This window comes from Pteropus alecto, unplaced genomic scaffold, assembly GCF_000325575.1.
Source record: "Pteropus alecto unplaced genomic scaffold, ASM32557v1 scaffold22, whole genome shotgun sequence".
Classification (NCBI taxonomy): Eukaryota; Metazoa; Chordata; class Mammalia; order Chiroptera; family Pteropodidae; genus Pteropus; species Pteropus alecto.
Genome location: NW_006434839.1, coordinates 856,238 through 879,437, shown reverse-complemented (window position 1 = coordinate 879,437; position 23,200 = coordinate 856,238). Strand labels below are relative to the sequence as shown.

At 42.9% G+C, this 23,200-nt stretch overlaps 1 protein-coding gene and 1 pseudogene across 1 annotated transcript in view; one reads left to right on the top strand and one right to left on the bottom strand.

Moving 5' to 3' along the window:
* Positions 1-23,200, top strand: part of LOC102878555 (probable maltase-glucoamylase 2) — a 70,312-nt gene that overhangs the window by 35,140 nt on the left and 11,972 nt on the right. The window contains exons 24-43 of the mRNA XM_025045843.1: positions 1,088-1,243; positions 2,331-2,603; positions 4,106-4,260; positions 5,326-5,494; positions 6,227-6,323; positions 6,780-6,892; positions 7,366-7,491; positions 9,028-9,156; positions 10,318-10,422; positions 11,782-11,844; positions 12,653-12,787; positions 14,338-14,422; positions 15,567-15,705; positions 19,883-20,016; positions 20,289-20,323; positions 20,414-20,530; positions 21,115-21,263; positions 21,370-21,454; positions 21,815-21,871; positions 22,290-22,414. Coding sequence (XP_024901611.1) covers positions 1,088-1,243; positions 2,331-2,603; positions 4,106-4,260; positions 5,326-5,494; positions 6,227-6,323; positions 6,780-6,892; positions 7,366-7,491; positions 9,028-9,156; positions 10,318-10,422; positions 11,782-11,844; positions 12,653-12,787; positions 14,338-14,422; positions 15,567-15,705; positions 19,883-20,016; positions 20,289-20,323; positions 20,414-20,530; positions 21,115-21,263; positions 21,370-21,454; positions 21,815-21,871; positions 22,290-22,414 — 2,447 coding nt within the window. The remainder of the gene's footprint in view (positions 1-1,087; positions 1,244-2,330; positions 2,604-4,105; positions 4,261-5,325; positions 5,495-6,226; positions 6,324-6,779; positions 6,893-7,365; positions 7,492-9,027; positions 9,157-10,317; positions 10,423-11,781; positions 11,845-12,652; positions 12,788-14,337; positions 14,423-15,566; positions 15,706-19,882; positions 20,017-20,288; positions 20,324-20,413; positions 20,531-21,114; positions 21,264-21,369; positions 21,455-21,814; positions 21,872-22,289; positions 22,415-23,200) is intronic.
* LOC112478730 lies at positions 16,554-16,672 on the bottom strand (annotated as a pseudogene).

Sequence of the window (23,200 nt, the reverse complement as noted above, 5' to 3'; positions counted from 1 at the left end):
GGAAGGATGCAGAAGGAGAAGCGTGAATGTGTAACATGGACCCCGGCCCTTTGTTCCATTCGGACTCTGAAGAGGACAGTTCTTTCAGGGGGACCCTGCAGGAAGGCAGATCTTCTCTGGGCAAATTTAAAACTAGACATGCTGATCCCAGATGTGATATAGCAATACGTTATTCGAACTGTATTATTCGATACATTGGCCTAGTTCTGGAGAGTATTTACACCTTTACCCTCTCATTTAAGTTCAAGACTCTCTTTGGGACACAGCTGGTATATTGCCTTAGCGGTTTAAGCTATTTTTGTATCAATATAGAAAAGGAGAGTTAAATAAAACACAAGGCGTCATCGGTTTTGTTCTTATTAAATGATTCCCTTGTGTGATAACCTTGGGCAAGAGATTCCAGTTGTTCAATGAACATTCCAAGTGCTGGGAAATTTACTGTTTCTTAGGGCAGCCCCCTGCCATTTTGCCAACACATATAGCAAAAGAGAGGGGCTTGGATTCTAGAGTTAGGCAGAATGGGATTCCAGTCCTGGCTCTGCCATCCCTTAGCTGTGAGATCTCGGACAAAGCAGTAAACCTCTGTGAACCTCAGTTTTCTATTTAGTAAAGCAGAGACAGCCATGTTTTCGCAGCATAGTGCAGCTTTACAGGATTAACAGAGATAATGCACATAAAGTGGTTATCACAGTGCCTGGCCCATGTCCATGCTCAATAAAGTTTAGCTGTTGTTCTTGCTATCATCCTTATTAAAATGTGTGAGCATCACTCTCAGAAGGTAGTCGTCTGATAGTGACAGTCCTGCACGTGATCTATCCTTAACATGATCACGGCCCTTCCCATTCAGTATTCCATAGTCACACCACGAGCCAGGAAAGGTCAGGGACAAGCCAAGTGCATTTTCCTGGCAGGGAGGTCAAAAGCCCCAGAGGAAAACCAATAACATTCCAACAATCCAATGGCAAAGTGATATTGGATGAAGGGCCGGCGCCCCGAGTCCTAACTTCCAGACCCCCAGAGAAAGATGTCACTTGGGTGCCTCCACCTCTCCTCGTTTGTCACCATGACCTACTTCCTCTTTCCTCAGGTGTTGAAAATCACTGATCTCAAGGGACTGGTACTAGGACAAGAATTCTCCATTACGTGGAATCTTCCCGTCAGTGACCTGGAGAAGTTCAACTGCTACCCTGAGGAGCCCACCGCCTCCGAGGAGAGCTGCAGGCAGCGAGGGTGCCTGTGGGAGGTAAGGCTGGGGAGCAGACTGCCACACGAGCGGGAAGTTCTAAAATCTGCCCCGTGAATAATTAGGCACCGAGGAAACACTTTCCGAAAGTTGCCAGGTCGAACAGGAATCATTCTTTAGGACAAAAACGATCCTGTGCCAACACATGTGGGATCTTGTCAGCTCGGAGGGAGAGGTGATCAGTGTTTTCCTCAGATATCCCGAATCAGAAGAATCTCGTTGCTGCTCTGGCTCTTTCCTCCCCCCACATTATTTGAAACCCCACTTTTATTTTTAACATAGCGATAATACGTTGTGCATGGAGTATTTTAAGTGATCTTTTCCACCTATTTGAGAGTCCAAGCAGGATGATACGAAAAATAGAAAGCCAGAGAAAATAAGTGATGTCCTCCAGGTCACAGTGGAATCAATAAGGACACTGGGAGCAGAACCCTGCCCTAGGGTTCCGGTCTCCAGATCAGGCTTCCAGCTGACCCTTTACGACTCAACTGTTACAGGAGGCCAGTGTGTGTGTGTGTGTGTGTGTGTGTGTGTGTGTGTGTGTATGTGCGTGCATACACACACACATGTGGCACGTGTGTGTGTGTTAAATGAATGTATCCATTTTCTAGGGCTGCCGTAATAAAATACCACAAACTGGGTGACTGAAAACAACAGAAATGTATTATCTCAGTGTTTTAGAGCTAGAAGTTCAAGATCAAGGTGTCGGCAGGGTTGGTCCCTTCAGAGGCTGTGAGGGAGAATCTGCTTCATGTCGCTCTCCTAGCTTCTAATGTTTTGCTGGCCATCTTTGGTGTTTTTTGGTTTACAAAAACATCACCCCGATCTCCGCCTTCATCTTCACATGGTGTTCTTTCCCCGGGTGCCTGCCTCCCATGTCCATCCTCTATCCAAATAAGGTCACATCCACAGGAACCGGGGATGAGGACCTTACATCTTTTGAGGGGGAATATAATCCAACTCATAGTAACAGACATGGTGGCAGAGACTTAATCTATGCTGACCAACTTCTTTGGTAATTCGAACCTTGGAGTGTGGTGTTAGAAGCTGACCAAGAATCACCACCCTGCCCTCCCCCTTGTTCCAGCAAACAGCCGTTCCTGGCGTGCCCACCTGTTTCTATGACACCATCCCTAATTATGCAGCCAGTAACATCCAGTATTTGCCTGCCGGCATCACTGTGGACCTTCCCCTGCTGACCGCCCCCGGGTCAGCGCAAGAGGCAACACCGCCACCACCAACACGGGACACGCGATCCTCCCCCTCATCGGCCACGGCTGTCTCTGACCCTCTCTCTGCAAAGATCAGCCTCCTTAACCTCACAGTGATCTACCACACCGAAAACATGCTACAGTTCAAGGTGAGCCCCGCGTTGCTAGTTCTGGCCCTCAGAGTGGAGGCCTTTACCTTACAGCACCAGGTGGACGGAAGTCACTGAAATGTCTTAATACCGTTGCCCTGTCTTTTGGATGAGGGTACTGAGGCCCAGAGAGGTAAAGGCCAGACAGCTGGGAGACAGTAGAGCTGGGATGCGACCTGAAATCCACCTAGTTGCGAACTTCCTGTCCCAGCAGGTACTCTTAAGTCATTAACATTCTCAAAGAATCATCCCTTAGCCCTGAGGAAAAAATGTCTGCTCTGTGGTAAACTCACATGAGCCGCATTAACTCACTTCCAACATTAGAGTTATTTCTCTAGCCCTGGTTCTTCGACTTTAGCATGAGTCAAAATTACCTGAAGACCTTATCAAAACTCAGGTGGCTGGGCCTCCCCCTCGGGGTCTCCAGCCCAAGACTTTGCATTTCTAACAAGTTCCAAAAGATGCTGATGATGCAAGTTAAGAGGCCACCCTCACTCTGCTTGAATAGAAATACAACGTGAGCCACATATGTTTTCTAATAACCATATTTTTAAGTGTTATTTGAAAAAAATCAAAAATTGATTTTAATAGCATTTTATTTAACCAATGTGCTAAAATATTATCATTTCACCATGTGATCCAAATACAATTATTGAGATACTGTAGGATCTTTTAATTATACCAAGTCTGCAAAATCTGGTGTGAATTTTGCCCTTACAGTTCACACGAACGCATTTCATGGGCTTCATGTCCACATGTGACTGGTGGACAGCACCTTGGACAGCTCAGCTCTAGACATTTTAATGTCAGATGAATCCCCTTAGGAGTCTTGTGAAAATGAAGATTCCCATTCAGAAGGTCTGGGGTGGGGCCTGAGATTCTGCATTCCTAACAGACTCCCAGGTAATACAGCTGCTTTTGGTCTGAGAAACGCAATTTTGAGAAGCAAGGCTTTTGACATAACTTGTCCCAAGTGTAACCTGCGGGCGAATATTATGAGAGAAAGGACACTTGCTCACAATGGCAGCTCTCCCTGACCCTGGCATAACACTTTGCCTTTCTCCTGCACGGCAATCCTGTTAGGTAGGCAGGAACGAGGGGCCGATACGGAAGAGTAATCTGAGGAATGGAAAAGCTGAGCAACATCTGGAAGCTCAACCATAACAAGATCACAGAGTCCTTACGAAAACGAATTTCTCTAGTTTCTAACACACAGATGCTCACACATAATCTTACACAGTTTGTGTACTCTTAATTCACACATTCTTTAGAGGAAGTGCCCTCTGGCTTCACATGGGTATTACGGAGGCATGTTTGCAGTTCAGGGTTTGTGTCAGGCACAGAAGGCGGGTAAGCCTCACATCTATTTGCTTTGGGATATTTGATGCCTCCTGATCTGATTCAAACTGTCCAGAAAACATGGGAACTGAATTATATGAGCTGGCATGGGGAGTTTCAGGTTTGAGATTCCATCAGAAACTCTCCTTCTCTCTCCTTGTCAGATCTCCGATCCCACTAAGAAGAGGTATGAGGTCCCAGTGCCTCTGAACACCCCTTCCTCTCCTGTCGGTGCCTCTGAAAACCGCCTGTATGATGTGAGGATTCAGACCAATCCTTTTGGGATCCAGATTCGACGAAAAAACTCCAGCACTGTGATGTAAGCCCTATTTATTTGGTTTTAAACAGAGTGGCTCTAGACTCAATTACAGTGGTTCTAATTAATGCAAGTGAAATATTAGCCTTAGAGACTCTCTGTGTGTGTATGTGCGTATGTGTGCATGTGTGTGTGTGTGTGTTTAACAGAGAGGGTATCTGTTTCTTACTTCAATAGAGATTTCATTTTCTATTAGTCATGAACTCAACAAGAATGATTAATCAAAGGTTTAAAAACACGAAGTGTTGCCTGATTTCAGAAAAAGGAACATTTTTTATTTATTTCTACTCATTGTTCTTGTTAAGTAGAACAGAAAACTCTATTTAATAAGATAACCTAAGATAGAAACCAGTGTTATATATGCCTCATTAACAAACAGTAACAGAAGAGTCAGGAGAGGGACACAGGTAGCTAAGATGAGTGACATGGTGTCTCATAGTCTTTGCTTCTGTCGACACTGTAGACGTAAAGCTTTCACAACATTAAGCATGAAAGGAGCTGTCATCTCTCACCCCTGTCCCTCTGCTCAGTGGGATGAACTGCAGGTCTGGATTGTGCCTGGGGCTGAAGTTCCCCATCCTGACAGAGACTGTCATCTGTACGTGCACGTGCAGACAATCTTCAATTCTCTTTGACTGCGTCTCTGACTTTCTGTCGAATTCTTTGATAGGAAGTTCTTTGGCCAATCCAGAAAAGTCACTCTAAGAGTTGTACACTTTTCTGTTGGAAAACTTGCTTAGAACTTATTCATTTACTCATATACTTATCCAAGCGATTAGGCCAGACATTGAGAACTAGAAATACAGAGACAAGTGAGATTCTCAAGGAGCCTATAACCCAGAAAAGGAGTTTTCAGCCTTGCAAACTACAGAATAAAAATGCAAACACAGAACCTGGGTAGTGAGTCATGGCCATTCCTATGACCTGGGTCATCTCATAGTGTTTGAACCTGGATCCAGGCGTGCAGCAATTCAGGAGGCTTCTGAATCAGTCAGGTGTCCTAACTGGATTCCCTGTGTGCTCCGGCCTGTGAGCAGCTTGGCATGAATATGTGCCTTTATGTTGCAGATGGGACTCTCAGCTCCCCGGCTTCACCTTCGACGACATGTTCCTTTCCGTTTCTACTCGGCTCCCCTCTCAGAACATCTATGGCTTTGGGGAAACTGAGCACACGACTTTCAGAAGAAATATTAGCTGGAGCACGTGGGGAATGTTTGCTCGAGACGAGCCCCCAGTGGTAAGCACAGAAGACTAAGATTATCAACTGGTTTCTCTCTATGTAAATTTATTTTAATCCATATGTCTATATATGATACCCTATTCCTCAGCTTCACCTTATATTGACAAATTCTATTCTCAGATGAAATAGGCCATATGGTCTACCCTCTGTCCCTAAAAGACATGATAGATAGATAGATAGATAGATAGATAGATAGATAGATAGATATAGATAACCTTTTAGTCTTTTAGAATATATATACACTTATTATGCACGCATGTGCATATTCCCTGTGGACTAATAATTTTATCTATTTCAATAACTTTTGTTTAATATACTCTATGTGTCAGACACACATAGAATAAGACACTGTCTTTATTCTCCAGAGGATTATAGACCGGTGCGAGAGAGGGAGAGAGAGAGAGAGAGAGAGAGAGAGAGAGAGAGAGAGAGCGAGCGAGAGCGCGCGCACGTGCAAGCAAGATATGGAAATAGCACGTGCGAGCGAGATATGGAAATAATGATAACAGCGTAATCATCACTGTAATAGAGTTAGGTAATAATAAACAAGGATGACACTCAGCTCTTTGCTTGGGGTGGAAGGCGGGGTCAAGGAAGGCCTTACAAAGGACATGGCATTGCGCTGAACCTTCAGCGTTGAGTAGGAGTTGGCTGGTTTGGTTATGAGGTAGAAAGAAGTTCTTGGCTTTTGTCTTTTTGCTTACCCACCCGCCCCCCTGACTGCCCCAGTACGAGAAGAATTCCTACGGTGTCCACCCCTACTACATGGCACTGGAGGAGGATGGCAGTGCCCACGGAGTGCTCTTGCTGAACAGCAATGCCATGGGTAAGACAGAGGCGCCTCCCCCAAGGACCACCATAAACAGCTGTGACAACTTTATGGAAATCTGGAATATCAATAGAAATAGAGAAATTGAAAGACAAGGGACATAGAACAAATAAACTGACCATTCATTCATTCATTTATTCACAATTTACTAAGAACTCTAGGCCAGGTATTAGGAGTAAAATTTTGAGTAAACAAGGTCCCTGCTTTTGTATGACTTATTTAACTGTGACATTTTAACTACCGTTCACAGAGTGACATAAGACATTGAGACTGAGATTATGTTTGGGGTACCTAAAAGTCCATTCTGGTTCTACTGCATGAGAGAAGACATTTTATAGGAGGAGGGCACTAAAGAAAAGGAGTGAAAATAGCAAATTTTAGGGCAGATTCCCTATCTGGGTAATACACAGTTCCAAAGATGCTCAGTCTTCATTTTTTTTTTCTTTTAAACAGATGTGACATTCCAGCCCACTCCTGCCCTGACATACCGCACCACAGGAGGGATTTTGGACTTTTACGTAGTTTTGGGGCCAACCCCCGAGCTGGTAACTCAGCAGTACACCGAGGTTAGAAGTCCTTCTAGTCACTTACTGTCCAACCATCTTGCACTTACTGGGTGTTACCACAATCTGGGCACCAAGAAAGGCCAATTATTTTCTTATGGCCCTTGAATGTCCCTACTACATTATTGCCGTCTTTTCTAAAAGTCAGGTTTTAGTGTTAAAGGGCTATAAAGGCATATTAATAACCCATGTGTCTCTTAATTATTTGCCAAATAGCCTTTCTGACACTCTCTAATCGGTAATAACCACTGAGTTCTCAGGTTTCCTAGAGTGGAGACTCTAGAATACAGAGGACTTTCTATCTTTCTGCATCCCCACGGTCGTTCCACATTTATTCAACTTTTTTATTTTTCTTGAGCGAGGCCTCTGAGATCAGACGGTACTCAATAGATGAGCCCAAGTTGCTTCAACCATAAGCCAACACTCTTTTCTTCCCTAAGAAATCTACTTGGATCCATTTTTCTTTGTTATTCCAGTTGATCGGTCGGCCAGCAATGATTCCGTACTGGGCCTTGGGATTCCAGCTGAGTCGCTATGGATATCAGAGTGATACCGAAATCTCCAATTTATACAATGCGATGACAGCAGCCCAGATTCCCTACGTATGAAACCCTCGCTCCACTCGTGCTTTAGTTATGGGGATTTGTGTGTAATTATAAATTGAAAATGTCTTCATAGAAATCACTGATGACTACTTCAGTACAGAGAAAATGTAGCTGTGGAGCTAGTCCTGCTTTTCAAATGTATTGCGTGCTACTCTTTTAAATCAAGGGTACAAAACCGAAGGGCATCAATCCAGAAATGAGCGGAGGGTAATGTTACTCACTGCCTCTTGCCAAGAATATCCTGTGCTACAGTAGCCGTGGCTGGGCTTAAACCATGACTTTGGGGACTTCCAAGTGAGAACCATGTCAAGATTATGACAATTTTCGGAGATTATATTCTGACTGTCCTTGGAAAGGATGGATATAAAGTGGCAGTATAAAAGAAAATAGTTAAAATCAAGCCTTCACTTTCTGTTAAACACAAATACGCATATATGCATATCCTACAATGACAACCTAGCCCCTAGAGAAGCCCCTACAAGTGCAGTCAATTTCTGTCAGCAAGCAGAATTTCACAAATAGCACGCTCTTTCTCCTCTTATAATGATCAAATTTTCATTACTCATTTTCTCTTTATACTTTTAATTCACCTCCTGAGTTTGTGGAGGACAATCACTGATCAGAAGATGAGGATTAAATAAAGTGTTATGATGTTCTCATCAAAGATAATTTGAAACATTCATCCAGGCTTAATTTTTTTCTGTTTATATACTACTATACTTACTAAACGTAAATTAGAAAAGATAGGAAAACTGAAAGATGGAAAAAATCCACAGAGCTACCTCACCAAGGCAATCAATATTAATAATATGTTGGTTCATGTTTTTCCTAAGCTTTGGCTAATGCATATGCCTCTACTCTCTCAAGTTTTACCTAGAGTCTTAATGCAATACAGGTAATTGTCACCTTTAGGCTAAAAAGAAGCATCTCTTTTTTTTAAACCAAATATTAACCACTTTAGCCATCATTCAGCAATCTTTGACTGAGTGCATTTCATGTGCAGAAATCTGGATTGGTATCATATAGAGAAAAGAAAAGACAAGGTTCTCAACTCGAGGACCATCCAGACAAATTGGGATGGTGGAAAGAGTATATACATTTTAGAATGCTATAAAATAATATAGTTCTAAATGCAGATAAATTCAGTCAGGTTGACTAGAGAAAAAAGGGAAAACAGATATAATCTTTTCTGTTTCTCAGGGGAGCCCTACTTTCTACCCTTGAATATTTAGCATTTTTTTTGATAGGTTCATTGAGTTCAAGATTTGAAAAGTAGATAAGATTTGAATTGAGGGAAGGAAAGGGGAGAGAGTTCCAGTTGGAGGAACTGGAGAAGGAGAGGGAATGGGGACAGGTGATCTGTATGCAGGAATCAGCAGAAATGAAAAGTCCGTCTAGGGGAGTAATGGGATAAATTCGGAGGGACCCGGGCTGGGGTCGGCAAGTGTCAGGACCTGGAGCCTGGCAGAGCAGTCTGTGTGCCCTGAGGGGAACTGCCGGAGGTCCCAAACACCTTGCTGCTCCTTCCTGTAGGATGTTCAGCATGTGGACATAGATTACATGGACCGGAAGCTGGACTTCACCCTCAGCACCAGCTTTCAAAACCTCAGTCTCCTGATTGAGCAAATGAAGCAAAATGGCATGAGATTTATCCTCATTCTGGTAGGTATTTAGAAAGATTAGATCCCATTTCTTGTTTCTATGTTCATTTTTTAAAAATAATACCATCGATAGAAACTAGATGAAGAGTACATGAGAACTCTCTGCACATCTGTGCAACTGCTTATGCATCTATAATTATTATTTTTTAAGTTTTAAAAATCAAATAAAGGAGGAAAGAACAAATGAGAAAAATGGCTTTTATTTTATTTATTTTTTTTATTACATTTATTGGGGTAACGTTGGTTAATACAATTATATAATTTTAAGGTGTACGTTATAATTTGACATCTATATATTCTATTGTGTGATTACCACCCAAAGTCCAGTTTCCATATATTTGATCCCCTTGAAAAATAGCTTTTAAAAGATGATACTTTGCAATATTTATTGGTCCTGAGTGTCACTGAGTTGTAATTTATTATTACTGTTCTCTTGGTAGAGTTAGAAGAACTGTGAGCTAAAACACTGAATGTAGAAAAAAAAAGTCTAGCTTCCAAAAGTTAGGGTATTATTTGCTGACTTTTGTTTGTTCACTCATTCATTCACTCATTCATTCATTGTTTATTAAGCACTAGGTCTTTGAAAATCACTGTTCTAAAAGCTATGTCTGTAATCTAAATTAATGAATAAGACAATGTCCTTTTTCTTATAGGGATTATATTCTATTGGAGAAATACAGCCAATAAATAAACAATTAAAAATATAATTTTGGATGGTGAAGATTTACATGACAGTTATGAAATGGGATAGATAAGGGATGGGGTGAATGGGAAAGCCACTTGAGATGGATAAATTGGGCCACAGAATAGAAGAAAAAAGTTTCATGTTGTTGAGGAATATTGCTGTTACACCTTGGAAACAATAAATTGGCTTTCTCCACATGAGGGTAATGTCTTGTTAACCTAGTTTATCTCCAGGAATTGTTATCAAACATTAGCCAGCATTTTTTTTTTCTCAAGAATTTTATAGAGAAGCATCAGTATATTCTTTTACTTCTCAACTACCCAGTAGACATAAGGCAAATGATCCATGGGTTGTATTTTTGTTTGTTTGTATTGAAGTTCACCATTTCTTCTGCACTGTGAATTCTTAAAATTTTGGAGAGGATTTTTCTTAGAAATGGTTTTCTCATGTTTTCTGCTTTAAACCCTTTTATTGCAGGATCCGGCCATTTCTGGCAATGAGACCCAGTATCTCCCATTCACCAGAGGGCAGGAAAACAATGTATTCATCACATGGCCTGATGGTGATATTGTCTGGGGAAAGGTAAGGATTGGGAGGAGGTGTCTATAATTAATCAGCACCATGATGTCTTGATTGAAAGAGGCTCTTAATAAATCTTGACAAAATGATTTGGGTAATTTATAAATTATGATGAGTAGAAATCTATCTGTAACTGATTAGCTCAGTAAACAGTTAATAAGACCAAGGTCACAGATCTTATCCTCTAAAATATCAGTGACCTTTGTTTTATTGCCTGGAAATATTTTGATGTCCCATCCCTTATGTGGACCAGCCAGTCATTTGACACACATAAATAATCCGTTTAGGAATGGCTCCGAAGTCTGTGTCTCCCAGTCACCCACACTCAACACCTGTACTCATCTTTGGCCTATGATGCTTCATCAGCCTCCACGTCTAAATAAATCACTAAATCCTATAGATGGCCCTCCTTCTCTTATCTCCTTTAATTCCTTTTTGGAGCCCCAGCCTTCATCCTTATTGTTTGATTTAGAGCCACAGGATTTTAGGTGAACTTCCTGACTCCAGATGACAGAAGCTCTTAGCCACGATTCAAACTCTCTCTGTAATTATATCATGCTACTTCCTCTTGCTGTGGGTACATGCTATGTTTGCTGTGCCTTTGAATGTTACTTTCTCAGCTTGCCCAAATAACATCTGCAGTTCAAGACCAACTCAAACATTTCCTCTTATGAAGCTTTCAGTGACTAATTTAACTCTCCCTTTTCTGTACCATTGCCCTCTGAGAGTTTAGCATACGTTTCATCTTCTAACTCAGAAAACAAGGGCTGTTTCTTACTTAAATCTCAGTGGATACAGATTGTAGAAGAGTGCCTGGCGTATAGTAAGTGCTCAATAGGTGTTTCCTGATTGAATGAATTAATAAATAGAGTTAGTGTTCTTTTAATTATAGATGAAATCGGTTGATACTATGTACTTTTTAATGCTACATGTACTTGGGGCTCCCGAGAAGTCACAACGCTGCTTAAAAGTATTGAGGCTAATGGAAATCAACCTCATTTCTCTAGTGTCACACTTCATGTTTGTTATTCATAAAGGGAATTTTGTTATTGGTCTGCGACAGGCATAACAGAGAGCTGAGCAATCATTTGAAAGGTGATTGTTCGGAGGATATATTTAAAATGGATTCTGTTGGTCATTAAATTTAAAAATGAAATTCTGATAACTTACAGAATGAGTCAAAAGACCCAGCCTATTTTCAGCTAACAGAATTTCATATATTTAGACTTTACAACTCAATTAATGGCAAAGATCTACAAGAATTTTATTGGAGAGGTCTGTCCTTAGATTCTAACATGTGAAACATCTCTTCGTCTGTATTAATACCTTTGAAAAGCTTTCATTTTTCTTGTTTTTCTCTAGGTGTGGCCAGATCTGCCCAATGTGAATGTGGATGGATCCCTTGACCAAGAAACTCAGGTTAAGGTATAGTCAGTCACACATAGATTTTGGTCTACCTTGACCTAAATATCTGGATACTTAATGAGTTTTGTGAAGTAGTTCTAAGTTGAGTATGCTTATCAACTGGTCATTTCTTGGCAGAGAAAGATTCTCAAATGCAAAATTCAACAAGCAGCTAAATCGAAATGTGTAGAAGGAAATCATGAATGGGATACCTTCACAAGTGTGCCTTCAATGAGTTGTATTTTGTTTGAATCTAATATTGCTTGAAAAATAATGAACCAAAGTCTAGAATATTTTCCCTGGGGAGGTTATGAACAGACTGGGTTTTTAGTGAATTGTCTTCATACAAAAGAAAATATAAGCTAGTTAAAAGGATAATGTCTTCGATCTCAGGACTTGATGCCATGTCAGCCTGGGCATCTTGCTTCCCACCCACCATGCAGCTTACTTTTCCCTGGATGATGGGCCTCCTTCAATTGGCCAGAGTGATCAAAGCATTTGTATCTCTGAAGTTTGATAGTTTAGACACTGACAGTTAATTTTCCATTTCATATGATTAAATGTCCAGTCATAAAATGAATCCCATGTGTAAAAGGGACTTATGACAATCTAATGTCCTAGGGAAATAAAGAATGAAATCAGCCTTCCCTGATCCCTTAGTGTCCACAGTAAACTGCGCAGCAGCAGCAGCAGCAGCAGACCTGGGTCAGGGTGCATATAGAGAGGGGCAGTGCCTTGCACAAGCACCTGCTCACATCCCCTCCTGATCCCCACACGCCCCTCCTGGATGGGCTGGGACCCAGTGTGAGCGTCTGTGTTGCTCTTACAGCTGTACAGAGCCCACGTTGCCTTTCCTGACTTTTTACGAAACAGCACGGCTGCATGGTGGAAGAAAGAAATAGAAGAGCTCTACTCAAACCCCCGAGAGTCGGAGAAGAGCTTGAAGTTTGACGGACTGTGGATTGTAAGTGCATCCTGGGTGGTTTTCCTTTGGAAATACAAGCAGGCCATGCAGAGGCGAGCAAAGCCGGGAGTTAGGGCTGGAGGGATGAAAGAGAGGGGTGCTGTTACAGAACTGAGGTGCTGGGACCACCCGGAGCCCAGAGGTAAGTGCAGGTCTGCCTGGGGCCATATGGCCTGGTGGAAGATGGAGACTGTGGAGGAGACGTGCCATCGCTGGGGACGATGCCGGAGAAAGAGATAGCAAATACTCTGGCTTCTCTTACTGCCCACCCTCCTCCAGTCTTATGCCAGTGCCCCTCATTGGCCAAACCTGACCAGAAGCCAACACTAAGGAGTCCGGGGAGCCCACTCTGTGGCCCAGGGCAAGGTCTGAATCCCAAAGGAAACATGTTTCCCGTATGCTGGTGGGGATGCCTCTGAGGGCATGGCTTCAAAAGCCTGTTCAGGTGTCCGTTACACACGTCGGTAGGGCCTAGGAGCAGGGCTTCCTGAGATGTCTCTGGGACGTGTGTCCAGAGCTCTTCTATGTGTGTTTTTCTAGGGATGGGAACAAATCAATGTCCCAGTTTCGTTCCCTACTGCCCAGTGGCCCGGAGTCCTGAGCATACTCTGGGCCAGCTCTGAAGGGCTCCTCAGGTCCGAGCCAGGCTGAAGGAAGCCATATTTCACCCAGACACAAACCCCTAAGCCTACTGGCAGCACGGGGGCTTCCCCAGTCACTCACCTTCAGGATGGATAGGCACAGAGCAGACACGTGAAAGGGCACAGATTAACCCAAACAGGCAAAACATGCACTGAAGAGACGTGGGCAGTGCTGAGGGATAGATACTGATACCTTCGGGGGTCTTGTTCCATTGGAGGGAAAGCTGAAGCTGCAAACTCGAAATAGTCAACAATGTCCAAGATACTTACCCTTGCCTTTTAGTATGTCCTGCTTATTATTGTCCAATACACAGAAATTTAACTTTTCCATTGATAAAGTAGGCAGTGACCCTTCACCTCAGGAATTGCTGTTTCTTGCACTTAAGTAGTAAACCCCAGTAAGTATTGATTTCCAGATCTGTTTCTGAGTTGCCAGTGGCTTTCCGGGACTGCATCCACCGCAGGAAGAAAGACATTCCCCCTCGTGCTTGGACTACACTGATGTCCGAATTAGTCCAGCTACAGAGCTAAGAAAGAGGAGGGGGAGCTCATAGCAACCACTGACCTCAGATAAAAAGTGAGCAGAGAAAGTGAGATAGAGTCGGAGGACTCGGATCAAGAGGAGATTTCCTTAGGTCGTAGATCCAGCATCATCTCAATACTTCTGTCCCCACGAAACAATCCTCGCAAGTTGAACAATGCCAAGAAAGCTAGGAGTTTGGTGCTCTTCTTGAACCAACATGAATTCTTAGAGTCCGTTTGAGTCAATGCCCGAGATTCAACAGTCAGTGAAGCCACCAGCTGATGCGAGGACTTAAATAAGATACGTTCATCTCTATGAGGTCGGTGACCTCTGTAGCAAAGGCCATACTGCCACTGACATCACAAAATCTTTTTTACTCATTTCAGGATATGAACGAGCCATCAAACTTTGTGAATGGATCTGTCGTGGGCTGCAGTGATGAAATTCTTAATAATCCACCCTACATGCCATGTATGTAAACTGATTTCTTCATCAAATTATTTCCCTGCTCAAAAACCTTGAGAGTTTTCCCCTTATTGTCAGAGGGAAGTCTCATTCTGAAGAGAGAACACTCTTAAATGTGATACAGAATCCCAAAAGAGTAAGTGCAAATAAATGACTAATCGAGCATAGAAAGAATGACTCGATGTGGGTGACAGGAGCCAGGAAATGCATGGTACGTTCGAGTACATTGTCAACTATGAGCCGATTGCTAAGACTTTAAATAACACCCTACATACCACACCACACCCCCCACACACTCACACACATAAACACATGCTCTTTTGATTAGAGAATAGAAACCTACCCTGCACTCTTCCTGCTCGTGTTCACAGATACTTCATGCACTTGATGAAGGACACACCCTGGTTGACCTATAGTACAAACAGAAATAGAGACTCAAAGTCCTCTCAGAATGGTGAACTCTCTCACCTTACAGAAACCCAGGGGAGGAAGTGACTTACCTTCCTGAAAGCACTACGCCAGCAGTTTGTGGGGGGGAATCTGGAATCCAAGTTTCTTGATGTGTAGGTCATCACTGTGCTTCCTATTGCTCTTCCCTCCCTCCCTCCCTCCCGAAAACATACCCAGGCTTTCTTTTTCCTCCCTCGCTCCTTCCCTCCCTCCCTCCCTTCCTTCCTTCCTTCCTTCCTTCCTTCCTTCCTTCCCTTTTCCCTCTTTTCTTCTCTTCCCCCTTCCTTTCTTATTTTTCTCCTTCTTCCCTTAAGTTAATATTCGTGTATCAGGCAAGTACTAACAAATCAGGATGCTTTAGCAACATTAATATGTTGTTGTTGATCGAAACAAGCCTTATTCCCTTGAGAACATTACCATCTAGTGGAAGACACAGTCATACCAATGAAGGAGCTTATGATGCTGCTAAATGTTTGAGTGGAGCAAAAAAGAAGGGCGCCTTTACCAGCTCTACACGCTGTCCTTGCCATTAGTTACAAGGTCACAGCACATTGATTCTGTAGGCAAAAACATTCTTGGAACTGGAGCTGTTACTGGTAGCGAAGTCATTGATTGAAATAGAGAAATGCCAAGCCGATGGGCATTTCCAGTGAATGTGCAGATCAGGTTGATCAGGAAATAACTCAGCATTTCCTCCCAGATCTGGAGTCCAGGGACCAGGGTCTGAGCAGCAAGACCCTGTGCATGGAGAGCGAGCAGATCCTGGCGGACGGCTCCCGGGTGCAGCATTACGACGTGCACAGCCTGTACGGGTGGTCCCAGACGCGGCCCACCTACGAGTGAGTGTGCTTTTGTCACTGGCAGCAAAGATCATTTTCCACGTTACTTTTGTCTTGTCATATATGTGTGTGTGTGTGTGTGTGTGTATATATATATATATATATGTATTGCGCTTGTATCTACATGATGCACATTGAACAGATGAACATCAAAATAGCAAGTATGGTTTACCAAGCAACCATACAACCTCCAAGTCATATTAACCAAGTAGGTTGCTAAATTCCCTGAGTTAAAGTGAGCAGGTACTAATTATAACTACAGGGGCAACCAGACTTCCACACATAATATATCAAATCAGCATATCATACACCTTACATTTGCACAAGGTTATATGTCAAATATACTTAAATAAAAAAATAAGGTGAGCAGTTAGGTTGTGTTTAGCATATTCATGGAGTTGATAGAAATAACAACAATCACATTTTAGAGCATTTTTGTTGTCACAAAAGGAAACCCTGGTCCCATCAGCAGTCATTCCCTGCCCTTGTGCCCGCCTCCCGAGCCCCAGCAGCCACTTTTTGTCCATGTGGATTGCATAATTGGGACACTCATGGAAATGGACTCATACAGTATGTGGTCGTTATGTTCTTTATGGTCTTTATGATTGTTTTGGCTATGCTGAGTCCCTTGTATTTGAATTTTAGAATTAGCTTGTCAGTTTCTGCAAAACAGGAACAAGGGTTTTGACGGGGATTGCCCTGGCTCTGGAAGGCAGTTCGGGGAGTACTGCCATCTTTTTTAAATTTAATTTAATTAAAAAGTTTTTTTTTAGCCAGAGCAACCCTTGGTTGACCTCACAGATTGCAAGGACCTTGTCAGCTTACAATTCCTTATTTTTTATTTTTCATGCCTACAGCACCTGGTTTTCCTAAGTGGTCTCCCATCCAAGTACTAACCAGGCCCGACCCCACTTAGCTTCTGAGATCAGACAGGATCGGGCTAGTTCAGGGTGGCATGGCTATAGATGGCCATCTTAACAATACTAAGTCTTCTGATCCTTGAGCATGGGACGTCTTTTCATTTCTTTAGATCCCCTTTAACGTCTTTCAGCAATATTTTATCATTTTCAGCATGTAAGCTTCTGGGCATTATTTTTTCAAATATGTTTTTCAAATATGTGTTCTCTTTCTTTTCTCCTTGTAAGAGTCCAAGGATGTGTATGTTGGTACCTTCGATGGTGTCCCACATGTCTCTGATGTCCTGTTCACTTTCCTTTATTCTTCTTTCTGCTACTCATACCACACGGTATCTATTGATCTATTTTCAAGGTTGCTGATTCTTTCTTCGGCTAGCTCACATCTGCTTCATGCTCAGTCCCTCTAGTAAATCTTTAATTTTAGTTATTGCATTTTTCAACTCTAGAATTCCTATTTGGTTCCTTTTTAAATTAGTTCTGTCTCCTTATTCACATCCTCCATTTAGTGAGACATCATTGTTGTCCTTTCTGTTAATTATTTAGATATGCTTTCCTTTAGCTCTTTGGATAGATTTATAATAGCTCACCTAAAGTCTTTGTCTACGAAGCCCCTCAGCAGCATTTTCTGTTGGCTGTTTTTTTTCCTGTGTATTTGGCATGCTTTCATGTTTCTCTGCATGACTTAATTTTTTGTTGAAAACTGAACGTTTCAGTTAATAAATTGTAACAACTCTGGCATAAAATCCCCCTCACCCCCCACACACAGGGTTTGTTGTTGTTGCTGTGCTTTTGTTGTTACTGTTTTTGCTGTTTTACTTATGGCTTATTTATTTAGCAACTTTTCCATCTAATTCCATAGATTCTGTATTTCTCTGTAGTTTGTAGGCACTGAATTCTCTGCTACCCCTTCTTTTAAAGTTCTTTTTCGATTTTTTAAGCCTGGCTTCCTTGGATACTGCTGGATCCGCATAATTTAGTTGTCGGACAGCGATCAGTTGGGAGATTGCCTTTGTCAAAGTAAAACTTACACTGGGCAAAGTTAAATAGGCCAGGAAGACTTTATTCAAGGCTATTACAATGAGAGAGAGGGGGAGGGAGAAGAAAGAGAAAGAGAAAGAGAAAGAAAAAAAGAGTGAGCAGAACTCAATCTGGGCTCAACTTCATTGAAACAGAGATTTTGAGAGCTGCGGTAGGGGGTTCATAGGCCACCTGTGTTTGCTAACTGACCTTATTCTAAGGAAAAGTAAATGTCTCCTATCGTCATGACAGGAGGGAGTGTTACATTTGGAGCATGGAGACTTCTGGTCTCCTCTAGACACTGTCTTCCTTGCTAAGTACATTTCCAAGGGAGATCCTTGGGCTGCGACACCAGCAAGAGACCTTTTAAAAGTTTTACATCTCAAAGGGGCAGAGAAAGAATTTACCATCGAAACTTTTCTAAAGTAAATGCTCTAAAGGGGAGGGCAGGTTCTTAGAATCAGGAAGAAGCCTAACATAAAATTCATTCAAGCTGAGGGGAACATTGAAGCCATTCTAGTCGCCTTAAATTCCTTGCCTCTATGTCTTATACCCTTCGGCAAGGGGATGAGTACGAGAAGGCGTGCCTTCAAACTTCAGGCAGTTTGTAAGACAGCCTCACCTTTCACTTCCTGCTTGCCCAGGGCCTCCAGTACAGACAAAGTGAGTAACTGGAACCTTCTCCTTTCGTGGTTTTTTCTTGGACATGCACAAAGCTTTGTGCATATGCAGTCTTTTAGATCCCCATGACTATGTAGCAACTGTACAAAGTTCTCTAAGGCTCTAATTCTCTAGGATTTACTTTTAAATTCCCAGCCAAGCTTTTGTTTGCCCCAGCCGAAACCACAGCCTGAGCATCTGTGATGTTGCCAGAAATTTGTTGCTTTATTAATTCCCTGGGGGTGGGAATTTTTTTCTCTCTGCTGAGTTGAGCTCTGAGTCAAATCAAGTGGCCACAACATCCTGGGAATAGAGATTTTTCCAGGGGGCTGCAAGTTAGAAAACAAATTATTGCGCTCTGGGGATGGTGCTTTTAACAGAGTTGCAAAAAAGAGATCAGGCCTCTCTGTTTGCCGCAAGATTGCTGCTGGCTTTGGGTGACAATGAGCTAGGGAAGGGGCAAGCTAGAAATAGCCCCAAGTTATCCCACAAGACTCACTGTCTTGCTAAGATTTAGTACTTTCTCTTAGACAGACGATTTTCATTTCTTTGTATAGCTGGTTGATTTTTAGAGTTCTGAAATGGTCAGCGACAAAGTTCTTTGCCTTGCTCACATCCACCCTTACTGTCTACCCCAGGCCTTCACTATCTCTCACTCAGATGTGTGTGTAGGCACGCGTGCACACCTCCATCCATTTTTGGATTTATTTTGGTGCGAAACATTGGAAGTGACCTAACTGAGTTAGTTTCTGCTACAGTAGCTAGCTTCCTCCCCTGACATCATTTATTGAATAATTCATCTGTGTCTATTGATTTGCGATGCTTTATTTAGCAAATGTTTGGATTGCATTATATTCTAGCATAATAGACTTTCTCTTCTGTTCCATTGATTTTTTCTCTCACGTGATCTTCGTTTGTTTTCTGACTGAGGTTGTGTGCAGCAGATCCGCCTTCGATCGAGAAATATTTAAACATCTTTTATGCGTATTTGCCTCTATGTGCAAAATTTATTCTGCTTTTTGAGGAGTTGCATAAGAACGAATATTACCAAAAATGCTGGGTCATATATACTTTTATTAGGATCCCAGATCTGCCTCCTCGCTTTTTAAGTGGCCTGTGATGAATTAGTGAACTTCTCTGAGCCTCAGTTCCCTAACGGTAAAAACAAGTGAAGGAAACCTTCCTTGTGAGATTATGAGATGATGCACATGAAAGCGACCAGTATTACACCTGGAATAGAGTGATTGTTCCATAAATACATCTGCCCTGTACCTCGTCCCACCCCCTCCTCCTACTTCTGTGTAGTCAGCTAGTTAATTCAACTTTTTTTTTTTTTTAAGAAAGGAAATCTACATTTTAGGTGATCTCATATCTCCAGTTGTCTTTCTGTGAGGCCACTGGGATCCTTAGCATCACTTTTAAGTGGAAGGTACTCTAAGGGAGGATGCAGGATGCTCTCTGGCTAAAATGGAGCACCACCACTGCCTCAGGCTCCAGGCTGAAGCTGCTCTCTCTAGTGAAGGTCCGTGGCTGTCCGCCCTCAAGTTCACCTTCATTTCACCTCCGTGTTCCCCTCCAACCAGAGCTGTGCAGGAGGTGACAGGACAGCGAGGGGTCGTCATCACCCGCTCCACATTCCCCTCTTCTGGCCGCTGGGGAGGACACTGGCTGGGAGACAACACGGCTGCGTGGGACCAGCTGAGGAAATCTATCATTGGTGTGTGGGCTTAACCCCGGGGGCCTCTGCTGGTGGGGAACGGACTGGCTGTGTGCTCCTCAGCCGCATTGGTTGTGTGTAATCATTGTCTTTGTGGCCAGTGAAATCAAGAGGAGCTGAGTTCTCTATGGCTGTGAGTTTTCATCTATACATATCTTTCAGAATTTTCATCGAGTGGCCCAGAGCTTTCAAATGGGGTATAGAAGAAACAGGACAAACCTACCCTCCCGAAAGCCTGCTTTGTCTCACCTAACTGTCTCTTCTCATTGCAGGCATGATGGAGTTCAGTCTCTTTGGGATATCTTATGTAAGTCACGTTACTAATGGCCCAGTCAGAGCTTGGTGTTTCTGCAACCGACAAAGTCCCAGCTCATGCTCTAATTTTGTGTCTTCTCAGACAGGGGCAGATATCTGTGGGTTCTTTGGAGATGCAGAATATGAGATGTGTGTTCGCTGGATGCAACTGGGGGCGTTTTACCCGTTTTCCAGAAACCACAACAACATCGGGACGAGGGTGAGGCGGCGGTTTGTGCTGCAGCTGTTTTCTGTGCCCGAATCACAACTTCCTTTTCGCCGTCAAAAGCATCCTAAGAATTTGTTGAGAAAACTCATAAAAAATCACCAGAACCTCCCTTTCTTGGAAACCTCACAGAGTTTAAAACCCCAGGATTACCAACAATTTTCAAGAATATACTTGTTCTCATCTCTTGGGGTGGTAGTGCCTATGAGGAGAGAAGCATGGATAGCTCCCTGTGGGGCTCAGATAAAAGGAGCTTCCTTTGCTTTTAAGAACAGTGACTTTATACTGGGCTCACATCCACCCAAGATATGTTAGAGACCCACAGAGACCCGTGTCTGTACACAGGTACAGGGCCAAGGCCAGGCCTGAGCAGGGGACTTAGGAGTCTGTGATAAAGAGGAGGAAGCAAGAAGCTCTAGTTTAGTAAGATGGCCGGAGTGGGGGAAAGGTAGGCTAGAAACGAAGGGAGAAATGGTGTGTAGCCCACCTATGGGATACGTGCCAGCTGGTCCTTTCTTGATACCATGAGGATGGAGTAGAGGAGAAGTGATCTATCATATGCTCCTTCATCCCTTTAGAGACAAGATCCTGTAGCCTGGAATTCAACCTTTGAGATGTACTCGAGAAAAGTCCTCCAGACCAGGTACACCCTGCTGCCTTACCTCTACACGCTGATGCACGAGGCTCACGTTGAGGGCAGCACCGTCGTCCGACCCCTTCTCCACGAGTGAGTATAACCTGTTTCTTTAAGCCGCAGGTCCGGGAATGCCTTGTGAATAATCCTCCGCAGCAGTCATGACAGTATGAATCGTTTTTTATTCTTAATTTTTAAGGTTTAGCGATGACAACACAACATGGGATATAGACAGTCAATTCATGCTGGGCCCCGCCATCCTAATCAGCCCCGTGCTGGAAAGCGTGAGTTTTCCACAAACCGTCCCATCCCATAATCTAAAAACAGGAAGGGCATTCTAAAGACGATTTCATCCGGCTCACTAGTCTTTTTCTTTTCTCGAAGTCTCTCTTAATGAAAACATAACCTTCATTGATTTCTCATCGTAATGTCTTGTCACCTTGCATCCTTAAAAGTTCACCTCTTTAAAAAATTTATTTTTCTGTGTATATGAAGAATTTCCCAGTATCTTTCTCCCAAAAACCTCTGAACTCTTAAAATTATTAATAAAGTATCCATTTGAGCTTAATTCTACAGAAAGAATTTTAAAAGTTAAAGTTAAATTATTGCCGTATTCATAATGATCTGTGGATTTTGCATTTCAGAACACTTTCGAGATCCGCGCGTACTTCCCCAGAGCCCGTTGGTATGACTATAGCACGGTAAGAACTAACATATTTCGCGAGGAACCAGATTGGTCCACGCAGGCTGGAGGAGGCTAGTTTCCTCCTGACTTCCAGGCACATATTTTCCAAGACAATCATTTTCCATGTTTCCGCCATGCCAGGTTCGTTTAAATAAAAATATCCACAAAAGCATAACTAGATAAAATCTGATACCCCTATCACATTGACTCCTCACCGATGCCTTACCTTTTCTGGAAAATAAAGAGAAAAGACTAGATTTCCGGAGTTTTTAGCAAAGCTGAAAGTCAGAGATTTTCTCCTTAGATTTGCAGTATTTCCTTCCCACGGAAGCGTGACTTTCCAACACGCTTCCGTGGGAAGGAAAGACTTGTTATAAGGCATGCGTTCATTTCGGGCACTTGTCATCCATCCTCGTCTGTATTCTCCCCGCTAGGAATCTGGCAGTGAATCCACCGGTGAGTGGAGGGTCCTGGAGGCTCCCCTCGACCACATCAACCTCCACGTGAGAGGAGGCTACATCCTGCCTTGGCAAGAGCCTGCGATGAACACTCTCTTGAGGTACCTGATGGCTTCGCTTCATGGGAATGAGGTGGCCTCACGGGAGCCGCCTACCTCAACCTATCTTTGTGGATAAATAAACCAAGTCTCAGACAGTGGCACTGGTTTGATTTGAGCGGGACCTGGGGGAGGATGAGTTCATGAAGTCAGTCTTGGGGACATCTTTTTTTTTTTAAGTTTATTGGGGTAACATTGGTTAATGCAATTATATAATTTTCAGGTGTACGTTATCATTTGACATCTACATATTCTATTGTGTGTTTACCACCCAAAGTCGAGTTTCCTTCAGCTACCATATATTAGATCCCCTTTACCCCCTTCTCCCTCCCCCTACTCCTCTATATTTGACCCTCCTTATCCCGTCTACCTCCCCGATCCTCCTCCACCCCACTAGTAACCACTACCCTATCTATAGCTCTGTCAAAAGTCAGAGCAAAAATTCCCAAGAGCAGCAGCATGTACCTCTTTTCCACACGATTAAAGAATTGGGACTATTAATGATCTTTTTGATTTGTGATGTCTCTCCCGGGATTTAGTGTTCATTCCCGGGTCACCTTTGGTTGACCCAAGGAGAGATTATGTATATGCATGTGTGTATGCATGCATGCACACATGCATACACATTACATTAAGGAGAACCTGTTATATCAAGAAAGACACACATAGAAAGAACAATAACAGCACAAAAGGAGGGAAGTTAACTTTCAGCCTTGCGGGGTGAAGCATGGTTTCATATGAAAGAGGAATTTGAGCTGAGTCTTGAATAATGAACAGATTTTAAATGTT